Source organism: Salmo salar, chromosome 13, assembly GCF_965601325.2.
Source record: "Salmo salar chromosome 13, fSalSal1, whole genome shotgun sequence".
NCBI classification, from domain to species: Eukaryota; Metazoa; Chordata; class Actinopteri; order Salmoniformes; family Salmonidae; genus Salmo; species Salmo salar.
Genome location: NC_138303.1, coordinates 102,733,614 through 102,751,695, shown reverse-complemented (window position 1 = coordinate 102,751,695; position 18,082 = coordinate 102,733,614). Strand labels below are relative to the sequence as shown.

General features: G+C 46.3%; 1 protein-coding gene across 6 annotated transcripts in view; it reads right to left on the bottom strand.

The window, feature by feature from the left end:
• Positions 1-18,082, bottom strand: part of LOC106568376 (rab GTPase-activating protein 1) — a 260,939-nt gene that overhangs the window by 185,631 nt on the left and 57,226 nt on the right. For 3 of the 6 annotated variants that reach the window (XM_045692525.2, XM_045692524.2, XM_045692526.2), the window contains 5 exons: positions 10,296-10,453; positions 6,481-6,591; positions 5,820-5,989; positions 4,799-4,968; positions 3,524-3,683 (listed from right to left, as the gene is read on the bottom strand). In XM_045692525.2, coding sequence (XP_045548481.2) covers positions 3,524-3,683; positions 4,799-4,968; positions 5,820-5,989; positions 6,481-6,591; positions 10,296-10,453 — 769 coding nt within the window. Of the gene's footprint in view, positions 1-3,523; positions 3,689-4,619; positions 4,629-4,750; positions 4,766-4,798; positions 4,969-5,819; positions 5,990-6,480; positions 6,592-10,295; positions 10,454-18,082 lie in introns of those variants that run through there. The other 3 variants (XM_045692528.2, XM_082960532.1, XM_045692532.2) reach the window with 3 other exon arrangements.

Sequence of the window (18,082 nt, the reverse complement as noted above, 5' to 3'; positions counted from 1 at the left end):
CAAAAATCACTGAAGTTGGAGACTTATATGTCCCTCACAAACTTTTTTCTAGTGTTATTGACTGTAAGTTTGTTTATCCCATGTGTAACTCTGTGTTGTTGTTTTTGTCACACTGCTTTGCTTTATCTTGGCCAGGCCGCAGTTGTAAATGAGAACTTGTTCTCAACTGGCCTACCTGGTTAAATAAAGGTTACAAAGTAGGTAAAGCAATCACATATCACAATAATTGCAAGTAAACCCTCCCATTGCTCTATGGTGCCATTACCCCTTGACGATGACGAGGAGGAAGGTGATCGTCTGAGCAACCCTCCCCACCTGCCCGTCTTTATAATCCAACCCAACATTTATATTTTTGTCATTTAGCATATGGTGTAATCCAGAGCAAATATCAATTTAAAAGTAGCTAAAACAACCACATATGACAATTATTGCAAGTGAAACTTTCTTCAGAATAGCCACTTTCTGCTGAAGCAGTGCTAGGGGGAGTAAATGATAACCCTTCTTGCACTCCTGTCTCTGTAGCTCTATCCCAATTCAATCCCTAGCCTCTTCCCCCAGCCTATGTAATGTACTTTTCCCCTACCCCCTAGGCACTTGTTGAGTTCTGAGGATTAGACAGGCAGAAAATCCACACAGCTGAACCTTTAAAACAAAATACAGATTTCTATTTTCTATTTCAAAACGTTTTGCTATGATGTGCGCTACTGAACACGACCTGGTTGATTTGGGATTGGGTGGTAGTCTCTCCCCGTCTGTTTGAGGAGTGGCTCTGCCAGTGTAGAGGATATTCTCTGCTGCTGGCCTGCTCTCCAGGCACCATCACAGGAGCCTGAAGCCACAGACTCTGGCAAAACTTGTTTCTAAAAAACAATGCAAAGGCACTCAGTGTCTGTCCCCAAACAGACACTGAGCCTAATCAGGCATTTTTCATTTAATTTGTATTTAATTATAAGTGATTTAATACAACTAAATGTTGTTTAATTGCTGAGCGCTCTATGTCCCTACCAGCCTAGTGTCGCACTCGCAAATGTTTCACAATGTATTTCTTTGTAGGCTATAGCCTTGAAATAATTGAAATAATATAGCCTAGATAATTAATTGCAGTTTCTTCTTAGTCTCCCTGTCTGGCTCCTGACCTATTTAGTGTGTTTATATGCTGTTTAATATGACATGTAGCCTATTTTAAAATATGAGCACTTCTTACATTCACCTTCTCATGTTTATTAAAATACTTCATATTCAAATCATATGGTTTGGTTTCAATACTTCAAAACCAAATGGTAGATCCAGGTAGTCACAAAAATAGATGGGTGTTGGTTAAATTATGATATTAATAAATCGAGGGAATTCAGAGCGGCAGTTTTTTTTTCTTGGAAGCCTAGAGCGGTTTTCAGCAGGAAGCACCAGTGACTCGGTCAGTAAAGAAGTGGTCAGATGACGCAGATGCTAAGCTACAGGACTGTTTTGTTAGCACAGACTAGAATATGTTCCGGGATTCTTCCAATGGCATTGAGGAGTACACCACATCAGTCACTGGCTTCATCAATAAGTGCATCGATGACGTCGTCCCCACAGTGACTGTACGTACATACCCCAACCAGAAACCATGGATTACAGGCAACATCCACACTGAGCTAAAGGCTAGAGCTGCTGCTTTCAAGGAGTGGGACTCTAACCCGGACGCTTATAAGAAATCCCGCTACGCCTTCAGACGAACCATCAAACAGGCAAAGCACCAATACAGGACTTAGATTGAATCATACTACACCGGCTCCAACGCTCATCGTATGTGGAAGGGCCTGCAAACTATTACAGACTACAAAGGGAAGCACAGCCGCGAGCTGCCCAGTGACACAAGCCTACCAGATGAGCTTAATCACTTCCATGCTCGCTTCAAGGCAAGCAACACTGAGGCATGCATGAGAGCATCAGCTGTTCCGGACGACTGTGATCACGCAGAACGGAATTCTCCGTAGCCGACGTGAGTAAGACCTTTAAACAGGTCAACATACACAAGGCTGCGGGGCCAGACGGATTACCAGGACGTGTGCTCCGGGCAGGTGCTGACCAACTGGCAGGTGTCTTCACTGACATTTTCAACCTGTACCTGATTGAGTCTGTAATACCAACATGTTTCAAGCAGACCACCATAGTCCCTGTGCCCAAGAATACTAGGTAACCTGCTTAAATGACCACAGACCCGTAGCACTCACGTCTGTAGCTATTAAGTATTTTGAAAGGCTGGTCATGTCTCACATTAACACCATTATCCCTGAAACCCTAGACCCACTCCAATTTGCATACAGCTCAAACAGATCCACAGATGATGCAATCTCTATTGCACTCCACACTGCCCTTTCCCACCTGGACAAAAGGAACACCTACCTGAGAATGCTATTCATTGACTACAGCTCAGCGTTCAACACCATAGTGCCCTCAAAGCTCATCACTAAGCTAAGGATCCTGGGACTAAACACCTCCCTCTGCAACTGGATCCTGGACTTCCTGACAGGCCACCCCGAGGTGGTAAGGGTAGGTAACAACACATCTGCCACGCTGATCCTCAACACTGGAGCCGCTCAGGTGTGAGTGCTCAGTCTCAAATAGCCCGACTAACCGGTGCACCCGCACATTGACTCTGTACCGGTACCACCTGTATATAGCTTCACTACTGTTATTTTTTACAGTTTTTTTTTTTTTTACATTTCTTTACTTATCTATTGTTTACCTAATACCGATTTTCATACTTAAAAATTGCACTGTTGGTTAAGGGCTTGTAAGTAAGCATTTCACTGTAAGGTCTTAAAAAATTCAATGTAATGTGAACCGCAGAGATCGCTCCATGAGTGATGAGCAGGATTTCTGACTGCTCAACTCTGCTTGCATACTCCGATTTGGCTGGTAGTCTCTCCCTGTCTGTCTGGGGATTGGCTGGTAGTCTCTCCCTGTCTGTCTGGGGATTGGCTGGTAGTCTCTCCCTGTCTGTTTGGGGATTGGCAGGTAGTCTCTCCCTGTCTGTTTGGGGATTGGCAGGTAGTCTCTGTCTGTTGTGCCTTATTCTACTCCCTGTACAGTTTGCACTTTGCTAGTCTTGATGTATGACAGCTAGGTCTATTCCCCCCCCAATTTGTCTCCTGTCTAGCCAGCCCATTATGTGCCCTATCATGATTTGTTTTATTTCACCTTTATTTAACTAGGCAAGTCAGTTAAGAACAAATTCATATTTACAATGACGGCCTACCACGGCCAAACCCAGATGACTCTGGGCCAATTGTGCGCCGCCCTATGGGACTCCCAATCACGGCCGGATGTGATACAGCCTGGATTCGAACCAGTGATGAGATGCAGTGCCTCAGACCATTGCACCACTCGGGAGCCCAAAACCTTTGTTGAATCCACTGGATAACAGCGTCTGCTAAATTACTAAAATATCAATGTAATGGGAACTAGGTCTTCTGGCCTCGATGGGACTTTCTGCTAAAAGATACATGATTTTTACATGTATGGTAGCTCAGTCAGTCACCTTCCTCCTCGTCATCCTCGGGGGGCGATGGCACCATGGATCCTTGGGAGGCAGACTGCAGGATGTTGGGGCTGGCTGTGGTCTTCTTCCTCTCCCTCTCTAACTCACTCTCCAGGCTCAGCACCTCGTACAGGGTGTCCTTGTTCCTCTTACGCTCCATCTGGGAAGGTGGGAACGGAGGCATGTACAGGGTCCAGACAATAGGTAACCGGTTTCATGGGCAAAGAGTCACATACACCCTTCCTGTCATGGATCTAAAAGCATTGGATGGTGTTGTTGTCCCTCTCTGGGAAGGGGGAGGGAAATGGAGTCACATACAAGATCAAGACAATAGGTGACCACTTTAACTAGCAGTTACATTGTCAAAGAAAATATAAAAGAGCCTTCTCACAATTCATGTTGGGTTGACATAAATGAACACTAAAAAGGTATGTTCGATGTAGATTATCCATTGGAAACCGGCCACTAATGTTTAAGTGTCATAAAAATATATATTATTAATAGCACAACAATAAAAGCCAGGAAAAAGGAGTAGTGGTTTCAGTGAGGTACAATGTCTATAAATAGAGGATGATGTCAGATATTAAGTGATTAAAACTGTCTCACCTGTCTGAGTTCCAGCTAGAACCTCTCACCGGTCTGAGTTCCAGCTAGAACCTCTCACCGGTCTGAGTTCCAGCTAGAACCTCTCACCGGTCTGAGTTCCAGCTAGAACCTCTCACCGGTCTGAGTTCCAGCTAGAACCTCTCACCGGTCTGAGTTCCAGCTAGAACCTCTCACCGGTCTGAGTTCCAGCTAGAACCTCTCACCGGTCTGAGTTTTAGCTAGAAGTTCTGTCTCAAGTTTCAGCTAGAATCTCTGTCTCACCCGTCTCAAGTATCAGCTAGAAGCTCTGTCTCACCTGTCTCAAGTTTCAGCTAGAAGCTCTGTCTTATCTGTCTGAGTTTCAGCTAGAAGCTCTCACCCGTCTGAGTTTCAGCTGGAAGTGCTGTCTCACCTGTCTCGAGTTTCAGCTAGAATCTCTCTCACCTATCTGAGTTTCAGCTAGAAGTTCTGTCTCACCTGTCTCAAGTTTCAGCTAGAAGCTCCGTCTCACCTGTCTGAGTTTCAGCTAGAAGCTCCCTCACCTGTCTGAGTTTCAGCTAGAAGCTCCGTCTCACCTGTCTCAAGTTTCAGCAAGAAGCTCTGTCTCATCTGTCTGAGTTTTAGCTAGAAGCTCTGTCTCACCTGTCTGAGTTTCAGGTAGAAGCTCGAGTTTCAGGTAGAAGCTCTCACCTGTCTGAGTTTCAGGTAGAAAGTCTCTGTGTAGCTGCGTTTGCTGAATGGCCAGAAGAGCCTCTCGTTGGGGGAGCAGACTCTGACCCTGGTCTCCAGCAGGAAACGAACCGGCTCCTCCACCTCAGTGATCACCAGGTCCACCGCCGTCGTCATGTAGATAAACGTATCTGTTTGACATAACCCATAATCGCCATTAATATAACCCTTAAAGAAACCCTTATATCTGTGGTGGTCTAAGGCACATCATCACAGTGCTAGCTGTACCACTAGAGATTCTGGGTTAGAGTCCAGGCTCTGTCGCAGCCGGCCGCGAACGGGAGACCCATGGGGCGGCGCACAATTGGCCCAGCGTCGTCCGGGTTAGGAGAGGGTTTGGGGATGTCCTTGTACCATCGTACTCTAGCAACTCCTGTGGCGGGCCGGGCGCAGTGGACGCTGACACAGTCGCCAGATGTACGGTTTTTCCTCCGACACACTGGTGTGGCTGGCTTCCGGGTTAAGCAGGCATTGTGTCAAGAAGCAGTGCGGCTTGGCTGGGTTGTGTTTCTGAGGACACACGGCTCTCGACCTTCGCCTCTCCCGAGTCCGTACGGAAGTTGCAGCAATGAGACAAGACTGTAACTACCAATCTGATACCACGAAATTGGGGAGAAAAAAGGGTAAAAGTACAACAAAAACATTTTGGAATAAAAAATAAATCAAATAAAACAACAAATGTAATAATCTGTGATCAGGTCCTTGAACCCAACACTCATCAATGTAAATCTTAAAAGTTGTGGACCTGTAAATTAACTTATCTGGAATACAAATATCCTCGATATGACCAGTACAGTAGCTGTGGTCATAGCTATGTAGCGAGATGACATCAGCCAGAGAGCCAGCCACGGTCACGGTTGGCTATGAAATATCTGGGGTCATTATACTTAGAATGGTGGACATATACAGACAGGACAAATACCAATGTTAAGTTGGCTCTACATAACAAGCTAGGGACACCACTGCATGATGCCTGCTGTACCTTTGGGTGTCTCCTCATTGACAGCCTGGAACTGGGGCGTGCTGGGATTCCAGCTCCCTGTGATGATGTAGGACTTCCCATCGGAGGACTTCCCCATCGACTCCAGGTCTAGCAGGTGCATGTCACTGTTCTTCACGTTCTTCCCTGGGCTCAGCAGTAGGCCAAAGCACCTGGAACACACACACAGAACACACACACACACAGAACACACACAAGAGCACACGCACAGAGCGGAAGCACAGATCACACACACACACCCCTCATAAGAGTGGAACCAGGTGGAAAGCCTCAGCTGATTCATCTCCCACATAGTATCAGGCTAGCTAGCTATATATCCTTCATATAACAGAGGATAACAGAGCTCTCCAATTCCGGCCCAGTATAGGAAGTGTAAAATAACAAAGAGCCATGGAAATGAGACGACGGTGGTTCAAAACAACGTTATTAACCATAGAGAATTAGCAGGCTCAGAACAGAAACATCCATCTAATTCTCATGGCTGAACTGGGACACTTCAGCTCGGAAACAGACAGACATTAAACAGCGGTTGTTTATCAATTAGAACTGAATTACGGCCTGTTATGAATACCAGGGAGACATCCAGACTGAGAAGTCTCCGAGGTGGCAGGACTGGGTCATGTCTGCGTTGTGTGTGTGTTACCTCTCTATAGACAGCTCCTTATTGGACGTCTGCTGTACGTAGATGAAGACCTTCTTGTCCATTCCCGGACGCAGCTTGAAGCTGTTCTTGTCTTTGTCTTTCGCCACAGCGCTGGAAAAATAGAAAGATAAAGAGAAGTTACTCTAAAATGCTTTGGCTGGGATTGGGAGAGATCTTGCCTCATTGCCCTGAGAGTCTTTAGCTACATGAAATTCACAATACCATACGCATGATGATAATATCCCACTTTGCATTTGTTTATGCATTTCATTGATCTAACGTGATGACGCGAGCACTGATCATTCATTCTGTTTTGAATCGTAATGTTTTGAATGTCTGCCGAAATAGATGAGTCAACCTGATCAAAGCCTGACTCCTCCACCCAAAATATATTACACAAATCACTAAGAATTTCCACAGCACAAACTAACATGCTGTTAGATACACCACACAGGAGCTACGAGCATGTGAGATCGTAAATACACTAAGATACTCTGCAGAATAAAAACAGTGTCACCCGGTCTAAGAGTAATTCTGTAAATACACGTTTAACAAAAGCGATACTTTTGCTAATAAACACCATATTAGAGGGTGAAGACTGAACGGTAAGACAGTCCAAGTTCCTTAAAAAGGATCATTTCAGCTCTTCACACTCAGCAATATTTTTTACAATCTTTGCATATTTGCTGAATACTGCAGTTGTAGTGTCTGTTGTGGAATTCCTGGAGCGTAGCATGGTAATGACTTGCGTATTACTAGCTAGCGTGTGAACGCTGCTCTTAGATCTCAGCATTCCACAAACAAGCAACCCAAGGCTTAATGAGGAGGAAATATGCCCGTCTAAAAATAAGCGATGGGATTCTTATGTTTTCAAAACAACCAGTGTAGTATTTGGCTATTTGTGAGCTAAGGGAAGTGACTTGTTTGGTGGGAATCGGAAACAACCCCCATCAGACCCTGAGGAGAAGGACGGGTTAGAGGGCTATGTCTTAATTGCCATAAAAAGCTGGGGCAGTATGTTTTAAGAGAAGGAGTATTGATCCAGGATCAGGTCACAATCCTAGATAAGCATTCCTAATCTGAGACACTTGATACATACGGCCCCTGTCCTCTCCTCCATCACTCTGATCTGAGAGAACTGATGAGCCTCCAAACTCCACCAATCAGTGCAGATGATGAGGCAATGGGGAGGACAGGAAGACACTGTAGACAATGACAGGGAGGAGATGAGGACAAGACACATTTTTAAGCAAATGAGACAGAGCCTTGGAGGAGAAGCCATTAGTTCTAGAGACCAGATCCTGCTCTCATCCAAAAAATAAATACAACCCAGCCCAGAGCTGACTAATAATAGGGCCTATGCCTGCCTGAAGAGCATCCGCACTCCCTTTCCATTCCACGCGGGCATGTCCAGAGTCACCCTGTGACAGTCAGTGACTATCGTCTCTGCCTGTCTGATGAGCAGAACCAGGCAGTCTGATAAGCAGAACCAGGCAGTCTGATGAGCAGAACCAGGCTGTCTGATGAGCAGAACCAGGCTGTCTGATGAGCAGAACCAGGCTGTCTGATGAGCAGAACCAGGCTGTCTGATCTCCGGTCCAGTAGTGATGGATTCCTATCCTAGGAGAATGTGTCTGTGTGTTGGCCTGGGCCAGTGTCGCTCCGCTGGTGAATAAGCCTCTTTGTGAAACCAGGGTATCAGAGCAGAGACGGCCGGGCTGCTGCTCAGGGTGATAAATTAGAGGAAGCATGTCTACACTTCTAAGAAAGAACTCCAAAAGAAAAAAAACACACTTCTATTTTTGTAATTTCCTTGTTCACTTAAGGGGCATATTTTTCTCAGGGAGTGAGATTGAATGCCATACATTTCAGTAGAGATAATTCAGTTACTGGTGTGGTTTGAGAGGGGGAAAGAACCTTGTAAATAAGCAACAAATAGATGAGAGAATGAGGCCAGTGACGTTCTAAAATGTTCTAATGTAATATACAGTAAGTACAGTGCCTTCGGAAAGTATTCAGAACCCTTGACTTTTTCCACATTTTGTTACATTACAGCTTTAACTGTAACATGGCAACAACAAAAAAATCTGCAGCAATCTACACACAATACCCCATAATGACAAAGCAATGCCTCGAAATTGAGCTCAGGTGCATCCTGTTTCCATTGATCATCCTTGAGATGTTTCTACAACTTGGTTGGAGTCCATCTGTGGGAAATGAAATTGATTGGACATGATTTGGAAAGGCACACACCTGTCTATATGCATGTCAGAGCAAAAACCAAGCCATGAAGTCGAAGGAATTGTCCGTAGAGCTCCGAGACAGGATTGTGTCGAGACACAGATCTGGGGAAGGGTACCAAAACATTTCTGCAGCATTGAAGGTGCCCAAGAACACAGTGGCCTCCATCATTCTTAAATGGAAGAAGTTTGGAACCAACAAGACTCTTCCTAGAGCTGGCCGCCCGGCCAAACTGAGCAATCGGGGGAGAAGGGCCTTGGTCAGGGAGGTGACCAAGAACCCGATGGTCACTCTGACAGAGCTCTAGAGTTCCTCTGTGGAGATGGGAGAACCTTCCAGAAGGACAACCATCTCTGCAGCACTCCACCAAACAGGCCTTTATGGTAGAGTGACCAGACGGAAGCCACTCCTCAGTAAAAGGCACATGACAGCCCGCTTAGAGTTTGCCAAAAGGCTCCTAAAGGACTCTGACCATGAGAAAAAAGATTCTCTGGTCTAATGAAACCAAGATTGAACTCTTTAGCCTTAATGCCAAACGTCACATCTGGAGGAAACCTGGCACCATCCCTTCGGTGAAGCATGGTGGTGGCAGCAGCATCATGCTGTGGGATGTTTTTCAGCACCAGGGACTGGGAGACTAGTCAGGATCGAGGGAAAGATGAACGTAGCAAAGTACAGAGAGATCCTTGATGAAAACCTGCTCCAGAGCGCTCAGGACCTCAGACTGGGGCGAAGGTTCACCTTCCAACAGGACAACGACCCTAAACACACAGCCAAGACAATGAGGGTGTGGCTTCGGGACAAGTCTCTGAATGTCCTTGAATGGCCCAGCCAGAGCTGGGACTTTTCCACCTTGTTTCCTAAGGGATTCGAACCAGTGACCTTTCGGTTACCTGCTTCCTGCACCATACATAAACGTCCAAACACGCGACAAATAGATGATGACAGCTCTAGTGTACAGATTGATGAGATCGATGTTCTAACATAAACCCACATTTATCATACAGTCCACGATGAACCCTAATGTACCATCCAGTCCACGATGAACCCTAATGTACCATCCAGTCCACGATGAACCCTAATGTACCATCCAGTCCACGATGAACCCTAATGTACCATCCAGTCCACGATGAACCCTAATGTACCATCCAGTCCACGATGAACCCTAATGTACCATCCAGTCCATGAAGAACCCTAATGTACCATCCAGTCCATGAAGAACCCTAATGTACCATCCAGTCCACGATGAACCCTAATGTACCATACAGTCCATGAAGAACCCTAATGTACCATCCAGTCCACGATGAACCCTAATGTACCATCGAGTCCACGATGAACCCTAATGTACCATCCAGTCCACGATGAACCCTAATGTACCATCCAGTCCACGATGAACCCTAATGTACCATCCAGTCCATGATGAACCCTAATGTACCATCCAGTCCATGAAGAACCCTAATGTACCATCCAGTCCATGAAGAACCCTAATGTACCATACCACACCTAGAGACTAAGGACAATGACCCTAGTGTACAGATTGATAAGATAGATGCCATGGCTGTGATGCACCGTACCTAAAGGTCCCTTTCCCATCATCCTCCTTGATCTCTAGACTGACGGTGAAGGTGAAGACGTCGCTGTCTGGCGTCAGGGGTGGAGCCAAGCCCGAGAGGAGCGTCTTCTTGGCAGACCGCCTAAAGGCCGTGGCGAAGCTGTACAGTATCCTGCTGACCTGTGGAGTTCAGACAGACAGACAGACAGACAGACAGACAGACAGACAGACAGACAGACAGACAGACAGACAGACAGACAGACAGACAGACAGACAGACAGACAGACAGACAGACAGACAGACAGACAGACAGACAGACAGACAGACAGACAGACAGACAGACAGACAGACAGACAGACAGACAGACAGACAGACAGACAGACAGACAGACAGACAGACAGACAGACAGACAGACAGACAGACAGACAGACAGACAGACAGACAGACAGACAGACAGACAGACAGACAGACAGACAGACAGACAGACAGACAGACAGACAGACAGACAGACAGACAGACAGACAGACAGACAGACAGACAGACAGACAGACAGACAGACAGACAGACAGACAGACAGACAGACAGACAGACAGACAGACAGACAGACAGACAGACAGACAGACAGACAGACAGACAGACAGACAGACAGACAGACAGACAGACAGACAGACAGACAGACAGACAGACAGACAGACAGACAGACAGACAGACAGACAGACAGACAGACAGACAGACAGACAGACAGACAGACAGACAGACAGACAGACAGACAGACAGACAGACAGACAGACAGACAGACAGACAGACAGACCGACCATTAGAGTCCTAGAGAGTTTTTCAGTCATTGGGAGACATGATACCGTATCATAGATAGGGCTGAGCTGAATTCTGTCTCTGTATGTAGTGTGTGTGTGTGTGTTTGTGTGTGTTTCAGTGGAGGCCCTGTGCCCCCACCAGGCTAGACTGTCTGTCTGGAAGATGACATGGTGGGGGTCTGGGCTGTCTGGAAGATGACATGGTGGGGGTCTGGGCTATCTGGAAGATGACATGGTGGGGGTCTGGGCTGTCTGGAAGATGACATGGTGGGGGTCTGGGCTATCTGGAAGATGACATGGTGGGGGTCTGGGCTATCTGGAAGATGACATGGTGGGGGTCTGGGCTGTCTGGAAGATGACATGGTGGGGGTCTGGGCTGTCTGGAAGATGACATGGTGGGGGTCTGGGCTATCTGGAAGATGACATGGTGGGGGTCTGGGCTGTCTGGAAGATGACATGGTGGGGGTCTGGGCTGTCTGGAAGATGACATGGTGGGGGTCTGAGCTGTCTGGAAGATGACATGGTGGGGGTCTGGGCTGTCTGGAAGATGATATGGTGGGGGTCTGGGCTGTCTGGAAGATGACATGGTGGGGGTCTGGGCTATCTGGAAGATGACATGGTGGGGGTCTGGGCTGTCTGGAAGATGACATGGTGGGGGTCTGGGCTGTCTGGAAGATGACATGGTGGGGGTCTGGGCTGTCTGGAAGATGACATGGTGGGGGTCTGGGCTGTCTTGAAGATGATATGGTGGGGGTCTGGGCTGTCTGGAAGATGACATGGTGGGGGTCTGGGCTGTCTTGAAGATGATATGGTGGGGGTCTGGGCTGTCTGGAAGATGACATGGTGGGGGTCTGGGCTGTCTGGAAGATGACATGGTGGGGGTCTGGGCTATCTGGAAGATGACATGGTGGGGGTCTGGGCTGTCTGGAAGATGACATGGTGGGGGTCTGGGCTGTCTGGAAGATGACATGGTGGGGGTCTGGGCTGTCTGGAAGATGACATGGTGGGGGTCTGGGCTGTCTGGAAGATGATATGGTGGGGGTCTGGGCTGTCTGGAAGATGACATGGTGGGGGTCTGGGCTATCTGGAAGATGACATGGTGGGGGTCTGGGCTGTCTGGAAGATGACATGGTGGGGGTCTGGGCTGTCTGGAAGATGATATGGTGGGGGTCTGGGCTGTCTGGAAGATGACATGGTGGGGGTCTGGGCTGTCTTGAAGATGATATGGTGGGGGTCTGGGCTGTCTGGAAGATGACATGGTGGGGGTCTGGGCTGTCTTGAAGATGATATGGTGGGGGTCTGGGCTGTCTGGAAGATGATATGGTGGGGGTCTGGGCTGTCTGGAAGATGACATGGTGGGGGGGGAAGAATGGAAGAAGTCAGTGGAGGGAGACATCTTTCTCCAAGGAGGGAAAAGGGAAAATCAGGTCACTGCACACTGAGGAAGAGCAGCTCTTTATCTGAATGCATCCCAAATGGCACCATATCACATATATAGTGTCCTACTTTTGATCAGAGCTGTATGGCACTATGTAGGAAATAGGGTGTCCTTTGGGACGTAGTCTCTGTCTCACTATTATACAGGCTTAGCCAGTTCAGGCAGAGAAAAGTACAGCAGGCTGAGGCTGGCTGACTACAGGAACTACAGGCTACACAACATAGAAACACATGGCTAGCCCACTGGCTACATCAGTCAGAGAGAGACAGAGAGGTAGAGTAGAGAGGTAGAGAGGTAGAGAGTTAGAGTAGAGAGGTAGAGAGGTAGAGTAGAGAGGTAGAGAGGTAGAGTAGAGAGGTAGAGAGGTAGAGTAGAGAGGTAGAGAGGTAGAGAAAGAGGTAGCGAGAGGTAGCGAGAGGTAGCGAGAGGTAGCGAGAGGTAGCGAGAGGTAGCGAGAGAGAGAGGTAGTGAGAGAGCGGTAGAGAGAGAGCGGTAGAGAGAGAGCGCTAGAGAGAGAGCGGTAGAAAGCGAGAGAGGGGTAGAGAGACTTGCCACTGTCACCATCCCCAAATATACTGTGTGTGAAGTAGTGTGTGCACGCGAGAAGTACAGAGGGGTAAAGAGGGCTAGAGAGAGGTAGAGAAGGGTAGAGAGAGACAGAGAGAGAGGGGTAGAGAGAGAGGGGTAGAGAGAGGTAGAGAGAGACAGAGAGAGAGAGAGAGACAGAGACAGACAGAGACAGAGACAGAGACAGAGAGAGAGAGAGAGAGAGAGAGAGAGAGAGAGAGAGAGAGAGAGAGGGGGGGGGGTAGAGGTAGAGAGAGACAGAGAGAGGGGTAGAGAGAGGTAGAGGTAGAGAGGGGTAGAGAGAGAGGTAGAGAGAAGTAGAGAGGGGTAAGGGGAAGAGAGGGGTAGAAGGATAGCGAGAGGTAGAGAGATGGAAAAAACATTTCTCCAACTTTTTCTGCCATATAACAAAGAACCAAGAGCTTCCGGTGACGCAACTTAAGAAATGTCTGCCTAGTTTTTCGTACTGCACATCGGTTGGGTATTTCCCCCCCTAAATTCAAGTATTTACTCAGCGCATTGTAATAACTTAAGCAAAATGGAAACATAGGAGCTACATAGGTCGCGGAGCTACAACAACAGCCCGTAACAAGACAGCAGAAGATATAATCATCGATGAACCTGAGATGGCTAATGCTAGCGCAAATAAGATGGCAGCAGCAAAAGAACCCTCATTTCGTGAGGTGATAAAGTAGGAATTGCGCGAGGCGCACACAGGCTTATGAGGGGAACTTCGAGAAGATCTAAGAAAGGAACTAAATGAGTTCAAGAAAGAAATTAACCAGAAACTTGAAGAGAACAAATTAGAACTTCACAGCATATCTACGAGAATGGAGGACGCAGAACAGCGCATTGGGGAAACGGACACATGGAACTCCGCAGTCAAGGAAATACTTGAACAGTCACTGAAAAACCAACACGCACTACAGGCAAAAGTGACAGAACTTGAAGGTTTCTCACGTCGAAACAACATTAGACTTTATAACGTAGTAGAGAGCGCAGAAAAATACTCTATGCCCAAATTCGTGGAGGTTCTATTCAAAGACATACTTGAAGACGACACTGACCTTGGAATTGAGAGAGCACACTGAGCTCTGGCCCCAAAACCCCCCAGCGGCGCCCCACCAAGATCCATAGTAGTACGGTTCCTAAAATTCTCAGTCAAAGAGAAAGTCTTACATGCAACCTGGAAAAAGCCTGTTAGCTTCCAAGGCCAACGAGTGTTCTTTGATCATGACTACGCGGGAGAGATACTGAAAAGAAGTAAAGAATACACCCCCATTAAGAAAGCACTTAAAGAGAAGGGTATACGCTTCCAAACACCATTCCCGGCAAAAATGCGGGTATTTCTGGAAAATGGCCCGGTTACATACGAGCATGCAGACGAGGCGGCTGAGGATCTGAAGTCGAGAGGCATCCCAGTGGAGTATCCTGCCAGGAGAAAGGCGACATCACCGGCAGAAAGACTCGAGCAGGCTCTCCCATGGATCGTTATCGACAAGCAGAGCCATGGAGAAAGAGGGAAACCACCTCGGCGAGAGGACGTTCACATCCGAGAGAGACTCAGGCATTTCCAACAGGAAGATGGAAGACACTGAACCAGATTTAACAGAATGAATAGTTACTGCGAGCTGTTAAGACGTTGGGTTGTTACGGTTGACATTACAATAGGTTAAATATCTCCCCTATTTCCCCCCAGTGCTGAACAAGATGAGCAGCCAAACGCATGTGTTCTTTATGAACACACTAAGTAGAGTCACGTTAATAACATATATATTAACTAAGGATTAATGACACATTGACAACGGGGTGACAGAAGGACATGTCAAGGGGAGGATTCAGGATATGCACGCATGACCGATATAGTTTCACTTGTAATTAACCGATGTGTATAAGCGACGAAACAGGCGCCCTTATTATTTTCGTTTCCAACAGGTCTAGTTTGTGACTACGTCACGCATTTTCATATCTGAGCGAGGGGCCCCTCCTGCGGACAGGCTCATCCCCTCAAACCCCAGAGGCAGGAGACAGTCCTCTGACATGGGAGTCCAAATACCTAAGTATTTTCCCACTTTACTTTATTATGGTTCTTGATTTTTCGTTCATTTTTAGGCTCAAGATAAGCAGGCAGATATGGTGCACAGGTTTTTTTATTTCTATCGATGCATCATCGGGAATTTAAGGTCATAAGTCTGAATGTAAACGGACTGGGGAGTGCCATCAAGAGAAGTAAGGTAATAGCAAAGATGAAACGGGAGAGAGTTGACATACCATTCTGACAGGAAACTCACTTATCCACACCTGAACACGAGAAACTCAAGAAAATGGGATATAGGAACACTTTTTTTTCTCCTTACAAAACGGGTAGAAGGGGAGTTGCAATCTTGATCCCAAATTCAGTTAATTTTGAGTTTATGTCAGAAATAAAAGACAAGGAGGGTAGACTTATACTTGTTAAATGTAAACTGGATAACAAGGAAGTTACATTATTTAATGTATACACACCACCAGGGAGTGACATGGTCTTCTACAGGAAGGTGTTTGATTGAATTACCACAGAAACCTGACACTTATCTGTGGAGGGGATTTTAACACTATTTTAAACTCAAAATTGGACAGCACAAATAAAAATAGGAACATGAGTCTAGTTGCTAAAAAGATCAGTAGGATATTGCAGGATCTAGGAGTGCTTGATGTATGGCGTGACACCCACAAGACCGATAAGGAATATACTTTTTACTCAGCCCGCCACACTGAACACTCCAGGTTAGACTATTTTTTCATGTACAGTGCAGATAGACACAGGCTTAAGGATTGTAGGATGGACAGAGCGACTTATCAGATCATAATGGAGTTTACCTTACTCTACACCTTGATAGCAAACCAAGAAATACTCTATGGAGACTTAATACAAGCATGCTGAATGATCCAGCATTCAAGGAATGAATAAAGACAGAATTGAACATCTATCTGGAGAATAATGATAACGAGGAAGTATCTCCTGCTACATTGTGGGATGCAGCTAAGGCGGTTATTAGAGGAAAGATCATAGCCACATCATCTCTCAAGAAAAAGATTAAAGCACAGAAACGGCTGACATTACAGGAAACACTAAGAAACGTAGAACGATGTCATAGTCAATACAAAGATCCTCTTCTATTACGAGAGATTCAAAAGGTAAAACAGGAAATTGACCAGATTTATAGAGAAGTAGAGAAAAAGCTCAGGTTCCTGAAACAACGATATTATGGAGCAGGCTCAAAGGCAACCAAATTACTAGCATGGAGACTCAGGAAACAACAAGCACAGAATACCGTTTTCAAAATAAAAGACCCCAAAACAAAGAAGATCACATGCAAATTAAATGAAATACAGAATGCATTTGAATCATATTCCACATCTGTACAAGGAACCAGAGAAGGCAGATGCACAGACAATAGAGCATTTTTTTAACTCACTTGATCTCCCCTCAAATTGGGACAGAGCAAAATGATAGACTAACTATCATTAGCACAGGCAATAAGACAGGACCCAACCTTAGAGGGAATAACAATAAGACAGGACCCAACCTTAGAGGGAATAACAATAAGACAGGACCCAACCTTAGAGGGAATAACAATAAGACAGGACCCAACCTTAGAGGGAATAACAATAAGACAGGACCCAACCTTAGAGGGAATAACAATAAGACAGGACCCAACCTTAGAGGGAATAACAATAAGACAGGACCCAACCTTAGAGGGAATAACAATAAGACAGGACCCAACCTTAGAGGGAATAACAATAAGAAGCAGTGAACATAAGATATGCATGTATGCTGATGACGTTCTGTTATTCCTTAAAGACCCAGGCTCAAGTGGACCTAGATTGATGGATGTTTTACAAACATTTGGAACAGATCCTTTTGATGGCATAGAAAGACCTTGCCTTGTCTCTTAGATTGTTCACAGCCTTGTGGAAGTTACCTGTGGTATTGATGTAGGTGGAGGTAGGTGTAATTCTTTGTGTGCTCTAAGACAATAGTGTCTAGATAGAATTTGTATTTGTTGTGTTGGCTACTGGACCTTTTTTGGAATTTGGGGAAAATGGTTCATTTAATAAATGTTATAATAAAGCTGTAATGTAACAAAATGTGGAAAAGGGGAATGCACTGTAATTAATGTACAAAGCTAAACCCCAAACAAAGCATGCAGAGCAGAAGTAGAACTATATCGTCTAGTAATCAAAATCCAGAAAAGAGCTGGTCAATTCTACAACCACCTAAAAGGAAGCGATGCCCACACATTCCACCACAAAGTCCTCACCTATAGAGAGATGAACCTAGAGAATAGTCCCCTCAGAGCCCTCACCTACAGAGAGATGAACCTAGAGAATAGTCCCCTCAGAGCCCTCACCTACAGAGAGATGAACCTAGAGAATAGTCCCCTCAGAGCCCTCACCTACAGAGAGATGAACCTAGAGAATAGTCCCCTCAGAGCCCTCACCTACAGAGAGATGAACCTAGAGAATAGTCCCCTCAGAGCCCTCACCTACAGAGAGATGAACCTAGAGAATAGTCCCCTCAGAGCCCTCACCTACAGAGAGATGAACCTGGAGAATAGTCCCCTCAGAGCCCTCACCTACAGAGAGATGAACCTAGAGAATAGTCCCCTCAGAGCCCTCACCTACAGAGAGATGAACCTAGAGAATAGTCCCCTCAGAGCCCTCACCTACAGAGAGATGAACCTGGAGAATAGTCCCCTCAGAGCCCTCACCTACAGAGAGATGAACCTAGAGAATAGTCCCCTCAGAGCCCTCACCTACAGAGAGATGAACCTAGAGAATAGTCCCCTCAGAGCCCTCACCTACAGAGAGATGAACCTAGAGAATAGTCCCCTCAGAGCCCTCACCTACAGAGAGATGAACCTAGAGAATAGTCCCCTCAGAGCCCTCACCTACAGAGAGATGAACCTGGAGAATAGTCCCCTCAGAGCCCTCACCTACAGAGAG